This window comes from Diadema antillarum, unplaced genomic scaffold (assembly GCF_040938485.1).
Source record: "Diadema antillarum isolate AM-2024a unplaced genomic scaffold, OU_Dant_1.0 scf00000163, whole genome shotgun sequence".
Classification (NCBI taxonomy): Eukaryota; Metazoa; Echinodermata; class Echinoidea; order Diadematoida; family Diadematidae; genus Diadema; species Diadema antillarum.
This window is the reverse complement of record NW_027271052.1, coordinates 1,026,888-1,037,961: the sequence shown is the minus strand read 5'-3', so window position 1 is coordinate 1,037,961 and position 11,074 is coordinate 1,026,888. Positions and strand designations below refer to the sequence as shown.

Below are 11,074 nucleotides of genomic sequence, written 5' to 3'. Positions count from 1 at the left end.
CCTCATGCCGTATTAACTCTAAATTACTGTTTTATTTGTCCCTGTATGTTGTGTAATTTAAAAGTTAAACTATTTGGGTAGTTTTCGGTGAAAATGACACCGAAATTTGCATGTTTTTAGGCTTTTCATGTTTCAGACTTGCTTTAATCATGTAAATAACCATTGCAATCGATTCCTCGTGTCATGTTTACCCTGAAGAAATGCTTTATTTATGATTTTATGCTGTGTAGTTCAAAAGTTATGAAAGATAATGATTTTCCCTGAAAATCCAAGATGGCTGCCAAGATGGCCGCCAATGACCCCCATGGGACACGATTTTTTCTTGGGAACAAAAAAATTCATTAACTAGACACCCTAAGGGTTACAAAAAAGTAAGTTAAAAAAATGTGTTCGGGGGGTGCATGGGGACCCCCCATTCCTACCAGACTAGAGATTGTGAAAAATAATATCTGCAACACAAGGTTAGACTGTCATGAATTGAGGAAAATGGTAACAAAAGCTCCTGCTATCAAACAGCCAATATGCTTGAAAATAAAATATCGGTCTCATCTAATGTCAACGCATCTGCAGACATCGCTAATGCATCGTAGGGGGCATTGTGCAATATTACAAAGAACTTTTCATGCTTTACTTTTTGTTTTGTTTTCCCGATGGGAAGAAAAGCGGGAATGGTGATTTGGTGTTACTTTCCCCCTATAAAAGTGCCAATGCAGTATTCAACTTCAAAATTAATACTCTCGGTCATACGCACCACCTAAGTTACTCTTGCTTAATAATACGCACAGAGAATGATGAAACAAACAAACAAACAAACAAACAATAATCCTCACATAAAAAGAGATATAGCGAGTCGTATGGTATAATAGTACAGAGTATTCCTGTTTTTATGAACACAGTCAGAACGAAACGAAGTAAAAATTCAGGTCCAAATATCATCATGTAATCTCTTTGTATACTTTACTGTTTGGTTATAACGAAATTTTGATATAACAAAAGAAAACTGCTGGTACCGGGGACTGCGTTATAACCGGAGTCCACTGTACGGGAAATCAGGCAAACTCGAATAAATTGAGATCTTTTGAGACCTGGAAATTGTATTTTTCATATCAGAGTCTGTTGTGTCATATAACACAATCTATAAACAAATTTGGAGATACAGAAAACATGTACTTTATGGGGACCTAAGAAAGAGTTATTTCTTATATCTGATGATTCTTATGATCACATCTCTTTATACAGAATTATCAGGATATCAATACTGCCACATTTTCAAAAGAAGAACAAGAAGAAGAAAACAGAAGATCATGTTGATTAAAAGCTTGTTTATATGGAGAGCCAATGAATTTTGGAAGACGTGAGTCAGTGCATCTATTTACAAGAGGCATACGTGCATATGTGTCTATGGTCTTTTTATTTGCACTATCACGGAGATCCCCTCCCATAAAAAACAAACAAACAAACAAACAACCAACCAACCAAACAAACGAACAAACAAACAACAACATCAACAACCCCATAAGAAAACAAAAACAAAACATATCAAACACAGAGTAAAAGTAAAACAAGTAAATGAATGGAACAGTGCTAGGTAACTTAGTCTGATGCTGGCAAAATTTTGATAATGATACCTTTCAAGACATTTATATAATATGCAGGTTAGAGTTATTAAAATTCAATATGTCTTTTGGCATACTACATTTCCTTTTTTTTTCGTGTGAATCATTATCATCATGGAACATAATGTGATCAACATTTTTACAGAAACAAACATTTCACAGATGCCAGTGTCTTGTTCCAATATCATTTGGCAAAATAATATCTACATTTCTTAAATTGCACAGTTCATTATGTTGCAACTATCACGTCCAGTATGAATAAAAAGTGTCCACTGTTCTTGAATGGAAGACACTCTGTGATTAACGACGACATGATAAAACATGAGAGATGATAAAAATAACTCTACATTTATATGACTTAAAGAATTATGTAAACTAATAACACAGCACAAGTATGCCAAAAAAAAAAATTCAATACATAATCAAAAGTGTGTAACCATACTATAGCATGTAACTAACAGAGGCAGGCTCTGCTAATATGTACATGTATTGCATATGCCGAATATTTTGCAAGGGTTTTATTTTCACAAATTTTGTGAGTCGGGTGCTATTCTTGAATTAAAAAATACACGAAAATATTAACTCTGATCCCGACATGAAAATATGTGCAAGCACACATTTCTCCATTCAGTACTGTTACCACTCCACAATCCCGAATTTAGCCACTCGTGAAATTGTCGGCAAGTCCTGATTCATGAAAAATTTGACTTTCTAAATATCAGGCGTATACTGTATCGGTATTCTGATAAATGATGTATTACTTTGTCCTCTTTATTCAAAGGGGCTCAAACTTAAGCACTTTTATTGTGTCAAACACAACAGACTTACATTCCTTTAAAGAAATACAATTTCATCATTGCAAAAACCAGCTTTCCAGTCGACAAGTCCATAACTCTGTATATATATATTTTTTTTTTCAACAACTGTACTGTTATCAGCAATATATGTATGTGACCCTGCATCACAAACAAAAAGTCACCAGACATGGATTTTTAGTTAAGAGCAGATTCTGAATAAAATGATGTATAACTTAATTCAAATGGACTCTCCTAACCTATCGTAATATTGGAAAAAAAGCACACACTCTGGAAAGTGTGAACTCAGAAAAGAGGCTCTGAAGTGCAGGGTCTATTCAAGCGCTTAATCTTAACCAAGCCGCGCTAGCTGTGCGATGAATGGAACAAAAAAACAGGATGTTAACCACCAGAACTCCAATGAAGGGATTATCAGATTAAGCTGATAATATGCATGCTCTATTAACACATTCTGTAAATGATAAATGCTAACTTTCAATGCAGCAGCATCATCCTTTCTAAAGTTAATGGAGTTGAAAGTGAAGCGTATGGACAGGGTTTTTGAGAAATGTAAAGAGGACTCGAGGAAAAAACACCTAATCACACTATTCCACCAAAAAGTGTTCAAGAAAAACTGCTAGAAATACAAGTTCCTGTTTGTTTTATGATCACAAACTTTAGTATAATGTAGAAGACGACTTGCTTTTTCAGAAAATATGAAAAACTCAAGATTGATTGGGTTGACCCATTTCAACTTTTTCAGTGTTAACACAAAATCAGTGCACGCGACTTTTTGTTTGTTTTGTGATGCACGGTCACATATTAAGTTTGGACTGATCTGGGAAAATGATTCAAATTCATTTTTGGCTTGAACTGATAAAAGTTTGCAGCAAGAGAGCATTATATGAATCCCTCTTCCCTTTCAGCTGATATCTGGCTTTTTGCTGCTCCAGGCACATTCCTTGTTGGCTTTCCAGCATCCCTCATCCCCAGCATACATCTCCTGCAAAGTGTGGGAGCAGCAAAATGCAATACATTGTACATGGGACGGTGTATTCAGATGGTGTTAACAGACAGTACATGAGTGTGAAGGAATTGCATCTGAATTTGGAGAAGAAACATTCACATTTGAATAAACTACAGTTTCATACCGTGTGTCAAAGCAATACTGTATACGCTATATATTTCGCGGGGGTTTTATTTTCGCGAATTTCGCGAGTCGGGAGCTATTCGCGAATTTAACAACACGCGAAAATATTACCTTCCAAAATGAATCCCTTGCCTTGATGATACGAAAATTTCAGTACTAGTAGTATACCATGTCATGGCTTACCGAACAGACCATATACTGTACTGGCTAAGCTTCTTTACGTACATATAGCACGTCCACGTCTACTTACGAATACTGTAGAGAGCCAATCCATTATCGCAAGGGGACCACTCGTCAGAAATCTAGCGTGATGGACTTAACCACTTCAAAAATGTTGAATTCTAACTTACTAGTTCGCAGAGTTTGGTAAGTTTTTTTCATGCAGTGTATAACTAGTATCATTCTTATTTGCTAGTAAGTTGAAAAGTCACACTTTCTTTGCCACTCATATTTTCTCTGGTCCCCCAATCGCGAATTTAAGCACTCGCGAAAATGTGTGACAGCGGCAATTCGCGAAAATTTATGTACGCGAAAATTATAGCGTATACAGTATGACAAACAATAACTCATTACCTCTCATTATATGTATACATGGATGTCTACACTCATGATAATCCATTCAACCAAAACAGGCATGCTCAAGTCTTAGGCCCCGCATCATACACTCATAACAAGCAGAGAATGATCGTTCAAAATACTATATGTACTATGAACACAAGATGGCGCTCTATCACTAGCCAGTGCCACCACAAAAGCACTGACAGCCATGTAGGTTGCCAAAAGAGAACTGGAGTGACACCAGTCCCACTGGCCTCGGAACATGTTTGAAGTTAGGGCTTCATAAGTTAACATGACAAAAACATGGTTTTATAGCTAAGCATCCTTGCATCCAAGATAGCAAATTCATGCAGTGTGTTTGAGGAAAAACTCTTACCACACAAACCTAACGATATTAAAGATAACCTCACTTTATTTGTCTTGGATTTGCTACACAGATTTTACACTCAGTTACAAAAATACAAGAGCCAAACTTGTGAGCTTTGAAGATGGCAACATTCATAGGGAAAATTCCACAAAACTGTTTCTTCTCATCACATTATGATATCATCATAACATTTTTGTTTGGACACCCGACTGACAGTGTGAACAATAGTCAGCCAGATCAACTTGCATCTAAGGGGCAATACTCTTGCCTCTTCTCTGACCAAGACAGAGATGAAAATTCTACTATTGGTATACATGCATTGTAAATGTATCAGTAGAATTGACCAGCTCTCTTCTAATCTTCAGAGTTCAGCAGGCAACTGAGGTCATCCTTGACTGTCCAACTCCTACATCTTCGTCATCCAACCTTAACTCTGATCCCGCACATAACCTCTCAACAAGCACATGCTGAGAGATCCAGTGTATCTAAATTGTCATCTGCACTCAGGAAAATGCAAACAGAATTTTGGCAATGTCTTCTATGTGATAAGGCCAATTCCAAAGACTAGATCATTTTCTATGTAACTTTAATCAGTGACTAATGAACAACAATCACAGCACAAGTAACAAAGGAGCAGGAATTATGTAACAATATTAGTTTCAATGGCACATCAATCTCAGTACATGTAATAATGGACCAGGAATGATATTGTAACTTTGTCAGCCTCTACAGCACAACAATCGCAGTAGATGTACCGATAGTTATCTCTTATACAGTACTTTTCTACCAAGTCATGGAACTCGAAGCTCTCTCCAACATACTCTGATCACAGTAACTGGAAGTGATAGTGCCACCCACAGAAAGCCTGTATAACACATGAATTGTAACCTTAACTATAACGGCTCCAGCCCATCAAATGCTCTCACCTTTTTCCAGATTGGTACGACTGCCTTGAGTTGGTCAATGCAATACTGGACGGCTTCCAGGGACTCTTTCCTGTGAGCAGACGACACAGCAATGATCACACTGCTTTCTTTCACTGGAACATGTCTGAAACAAACCGTGAAAAAGACATAAATGTCTTTACTAGAAACCCTAATTTGCACAGTACAGTAAACTCCTGTTAACACGAAATCATCTGGACCAGCAGTTTTCTTTCATCATATCGAAATCCCAATATAACTGAACAACTCAACAATAAAAAACATAAAGCAGATAATGTTGCAGGCTGAATTTTTACTTCATTGTAACCAGAATTTTGTTATAACCATGTTCGTTACAACAAGAGTGTGCTGCAAACTCTTGGCTTCTTCTTCTTTTTTCTTTTTTTTTATAGCTAGGCAGTGTTATAAATACTTGTTACATATACTATCCTTCATCAGATCTTGTACAGCAAAATTTCTACTTCCTGGAAACCACCAAACAAACATGATTTCTGTGGGTCAAGGGAGTTTAACATTATTTCCCCTTTTGAATTGACAATGTCAGTCATATTGCATGACTAACTGTGAACGTCCATCATAAAACCAACACAAAGTCGCACGCCCCTATTTTACATGATTCTAAATACATAGGTGAAATGGGTCAACCTGGTCAATCTTAAGTTTTCTATATTTCCTGAAAGAGCATTTCTTCTTCTACGTTTCTTCTAAAGTTTGTGAATAATCTGTGCTTCAAATTCATGAATTTCTTCCATCGAGATGTTTTCATTGCAACTGATTGACAAATTGCCCTACATCGACGTAAATAAGCACTGAATTGATCAGTGTTTTAGTAGTAGCCATGATAAAAAATCATGGGCGTACATACTCGAGCAGGATTCGAACCTACGACCTCCTGATCACCGAACAGGCGTCATCTCCACTAGACCACCGAGCTTTCGCCCGAAAGCAAGTGTTGGTTCTAATCCTTATAGCATGCAGCGGGTACTGCTTTGTTATTCAAATTCATGAATTTCTTCAGGATCATTTTATCATGGCTACTACTAAAACACTGATCAATTCAGTGCTTATTTACGTCGATGTAGGGCAATTTGTCAATCAGTTGCAATAATCTGTGCTTGTTCAGCCTCATGGAATATGACACCAGATTGTAGATATTTACAATATATTTTGTGAACAAGCAAGTGGTGACTAACAGACATATAGTATTCATTTTCTAACAATGACTCACCCTAATCGGTGAAAGATTGCTATCTTGTGCAATTCCCATTTCTGCCTCATCTCAGCACAAAGCTTGCTGAGCTCCTTCTCTGCCATTGGTTCATAGGCCTCATACTCCAGCCGCACAACCGTCTTCCCTTCAAAATTGTCCCTGGTTGTTCCTTGATAGAACAAAAATGCATATCATGTCAACAACCATAACAATTCAGAATCTTCTTGTGTGCAAAAGTTCAACAAAAGGCTATGCATGAAAAGTTGAAAAGATGTTAATTCCTGCATTTACTGATAAAGCTCAAGAGTACCTTTCATACAGAGAGCTTGACATTGGCTAAAGTCTACACATTCTTTTGTCAAACAATATGACTTGATTATTACTGCAAATCTTACTTGAATACAATCCTTTTTATTGACAACTCTGTGTACATATAAAAGAGAGCTCAAACACTATAAATTGACTCTCCTCTGTGACTACATGACCATGTTCTTTTGTAATTGGGTTGATACCTGCATTACTACAATACCTAAAAAGCCAAGAAAATTTGGCTTGAAGATTGGTATTGCCTTGACGGTAGAAGTCATTAAACTTTAGGATGCCGATTATTTTCTGCACACTTCAAATTTCATTATCTGATATAATATATATGTATATATTTCTTTATTTTTTATGGAGTCAGTAGGGACCTGAGATTTTGATCGTAACAGAATCTTCATCAGAGACAAATGACAAACAGGCAGGGAAGGCAATCACATGTAATTGGCTGCATACACAACATGTGCGGTCTGAGGAGGGTTAGTGACACGGAACAAAGAAAACAAAAGGGCTGGGTTAGAAGTCAAAGGCAGGGAGCCAAAGAGGTAAGGAAGGGGATTAGAGCAAGAGAGTGAGCAGACAAAGGCAGAGGTGGGCCATCCATGATCCCAAGGATCATAGGGGACAACCTGGGAAGCATAAAGTGAATAGGGAGGCAACATCAAATGAGATATGGAACAGCACAAGGGTAAAGAATAAGAAAAGAGTAACATAGCAACAGCATGAGTGAAAGGTGGGTTGGGGGTGGGGGGAGGGGGGGGGGGGAGAGAAGAAGCAGTGAGCCCCAAACCTGTACACATCAGATGTGGCAAAAAATGAAAATGAGAGCCAACAAATCCAAAGTACAAAACATATCAACGTATATTTTAAAAAAGTGAAGTCTTCTACCAAAACATGGCCATGCATTATTGCAATCAGTCATACTCACCTAAGAACACAGAGACAGCTCCACAAGAGGGGTGAGTGACAACTTGCACAGCTTCATCCACACTCAGCTGGTTTGGTGTCAGTCGGATCACATCCATGGCTGCCATATCTATTAGCCTTGTTCCAGATCCTACTAAACAGACAAAAAAAAACCAAACAAACAGACTCCTTCAAATAGAACATAATCAGCAAAACTGGTGAAATCTAAGAAGAAAACTGATTAAAATGTAGAGATACTAGGTATGTATGAAGGACTTCATGTACCCATTCACTTCTAAAGCTTAACTTGCAAAGATTTTTCATTGTCTTTCAGCATCCAAATTTGACCAAGGTTTAAACTTAGAAAGCCCATTCAATGTGCCTCAATCTCACATGAAAGCCATGGTGACAAAACAGGAATTAGGTAATTTCTATTTATTAACAATTACTTTCCAGACATCAGATCAGTATCAGTTGGCGAAGAAAGCACTCTGACACTGCATGCATGCTAATTGGTGAACAAAGCACAGTCAGGGGGATGGATTTGTAAAGCCTCTAAGAAGAACTGTAATGTACGGATTATTCAAGCATGGACATTTCCACCAATTTGCACTCTTCTGAGCGTGAAAATAAAAGAACAACTTTTATTTTGAGTTTTTAAGATAATTACAGGAACATCTCAAGCCATGAAATCAAAATGAGTGAAATTCACCAAAAGTGGCCTAGTGTGGAAAAAAATAAATCACTCCCAAGTTTCTAGTTTCACAGTATCTGTATCTTGTACTCACGTGATACAACTTCCTGGATGGATGCTGAAGCTTTGTAGGAGCTGAAATGGCTTCCTGTCTCTTATCCACCAGAGAGAGGGGGGATGACTGCTACCTCATCACCTTCACACAACGTCAGCTGACCCTCGTCTGAGACGTACTCCTGATTTACAGCCAAAACTAGTGTGTCTCTTATAGGTAGCAATCTGCAAAATGGAAATGTCACAATACACTGTATTTTCGATTCAGAAGCTGTTATTGTACTGTTAATTTGGTATCTAACATTTCATGCAATCACCATGCAGACAAAAAAACAAAACAAAAACAAAACAAAACAAAACAAAACAAATCAAAACAAACCAAAACAATACTTCCAGATAAAGGATCATCTTCTGGAAAGTTCTTTATGGATAGCCATTATTGGGACTAAAGACTGAAAGCAAAATACTGTAAAACGAGGAATGTTCGCGTGCATTTTAATATCGCTAATTTCGCGAGCGCCAAGATTCGCGAAATTAAAATGCACGCGAAATTTCTTGTCTACACTATGTGCATTGAATGCCAGTGGCAATTGGCGAAAATTTCATGCCACGAAAAAGGCCGTCGGCTCCAGTTCGCAAAAATTTCGTGCCGCGAATATATCATGTTTTACAGTAAAGGATAATTATCTACTGTCATCAACTGCCTTAACTTTGAAAACTTCATTCAATTCAATTCAACATGCATGACTGTCACTTCATGGTGAATACATGTTAACTGTGGGGCTATAAAACCTGGGTCAAGGTAAGGGGTCAAATAACTTAATAGCTGATTTCAGTTCTGTTACTATCACAATCTTATGGTAAAACCCAAATCACCAGATTATACTTCACAACCATGACAACATGTCTATAAAGTAATAGATCTACAGACAGTACCATTGGAAGTCTAATCATAGCATTTTTATTCAGTGACATCGACAGTGTGTGACAAGAATCTGGATAATTTGCAATTTGATGTGCATTTCAATATTATGCCTAGCATAACTGGCTCATGAATTTCAACGTGAAGAAATGTGGCATCCTCTTGATAACTCACGAACGCACTCCCAGTATCTATCAGTACCGGTACACACTTTCCAATCAAGTAGTTCCCAGAGTCAATGACTTCAAGTACCTAGGTGTGACAGTTACGGCTGACCTTCGGTGGAACAAGCACTGTCAGACCATCAGGCACAAGTCAAGCCAAACCCTGGGACTCATCCGCAGAACCTTGTCTCCATGTTCTAAAGAAGTGAAGGCCAGAGCCTACACTGCACTAGTCCGCCCACAACTAGAGTTCGCCTCTACAGTGTGGAATCCATATACTGTTGTTAATATCAACTCACTCGAGCAAGTGCAGAAGTCTGCAACCCGTTTTGTCCAAGGTGATTACAGCCAAACAACATCTTCCACAGCCCTAGTATCAGCACTTGGATGGGACTGCCTTCACTCTCGCCGCCTTCTCTTGCACAATGCACACTTCTTCACAAAATCCAACATCACCTGGTTGCCATGTCCTTTCCACGTGATATCACCCCAGCTAACTACATTGGAAGACAAGATCACTACTCAAATACACAGTTCCTAGGTCCACCATTGACTCCCACAAGTATTCATTCTACCCAAGAACCATAAGACTATGGAAATGCCTGGTCGTAACCACTGCCAAACCAACAATAACCATTGTTCATCAAGGTGCTGCTTTACCCATCCTCAGAGCAATGCAGCCTCCTGCTGGATCTTCTAATATATCTGCCACTGTGTAAGACTAAGAGAAGACTAAGAGGATTGACACTGTCACTGTTTTTACTCACACTCACTGAGCACTCATACTCACGTTTTATTGTATGATGGTGAGACACTTCTTTGTACATGCACTGAATGACATGACACCCCCTCACGACACACAGCTCTAGTTCATCCTAGTATAGCTTCATGAGTTTGCCACACACACACACAAACACACACACGGGACTTAAGTGACCCTCTCAGCTCGTGTAAAATAGGTAACACAAAAACTAATACACGGGACCAGCAATCATGTAGAAGCGAAACATTACTTTTACCGTGGAAATTTATCGGTGATCGCTGTGATTAGCTCTTCATGGAAAGATGAAGCGACACTTTGATTGTATCTTCTTTAACCCCTGCAAATTCCCGACTTTTTGCAAAGAATAACAGCTTTACAGGAAATTTCCCAGGTACCTCGGTATCAGCCATGGCGAAATTCCATTTCGACTACCTAGTCTAAGCTCAATCCGCGCAGATACTGTTGCGCTGATGATCTGATACGTGCGTTAAAAAATACGGTGACACGACATTTTTTTTTTTTTTTCTTCGTTCCTGCGACTCCGGTCCTATAATTTTCTCAAAGTGATTTAGGGTTACGGTTGTGATATGGTTTTAGGTTTAGTCTGATGTGAG

At 38.2% G+C, this 11,074-nt stretch overlaps 1 protein-coding gene across 1 annotated transcript; it reads right to left on the bottom strand.

Moving 5' to 3' along the window:
* Positions 1-2,058: 2,058 nt before the first annotated feature.
* LOC139722298 (molybdopterin synthase catalytic subunit-like) lies at positions 2,059-10,781 on the bottom strand. Its single transcript, XM_071633606.1, has 6 exons — positions 10,717-10,781; positions 8,652-8,836; positions 7,886-8,017; positions 6,658-6,808; positions 5,412-5,535; positions 2,059-3,413 (listed from the first exon to the last, which is right to left on the bottom strand). Exons 3-6 carry the CDS (start codon positions 7,989-7,991, stop codon positions 3,333-3,335), a joined length of 462 nt encoding a protein of 153 aa, XP_071489707.1. The 5' UTR covers positions 7,992-8,017; positions 8,652-8,836; positions 10,717-10,781; the 3' UTR covers positions 2,059-3,332.
* Between the last annotated feature and the right edge of the window lie 293 nt (positions 10,782-11,074).

Bases quoted from the DNA above. Each gene is read 5' to 3' on its own strand.
- LOC139722298 (XM_071633606.1), bottom strand. From the start codon at position 7,991: ATGGCAGCCATGGATGTGATCCGACTGACACCAAACCAGCTGAGTGTG. The intron at 5,536-6,657 runs GTGAGTCATTGT...GGTTTGTTTCAG, and splicing joins GCAATCTTTCACCGATTAGG to ACATGTTCCAGTGAAAGAAA. The intron at 3,414-5,411 runs GTGAGAGCATTT...CACACTTTGCAG, and splicing joins TCGTACCAATCTGGAAAAAG to GAGATGTATGCTGGGGATGA.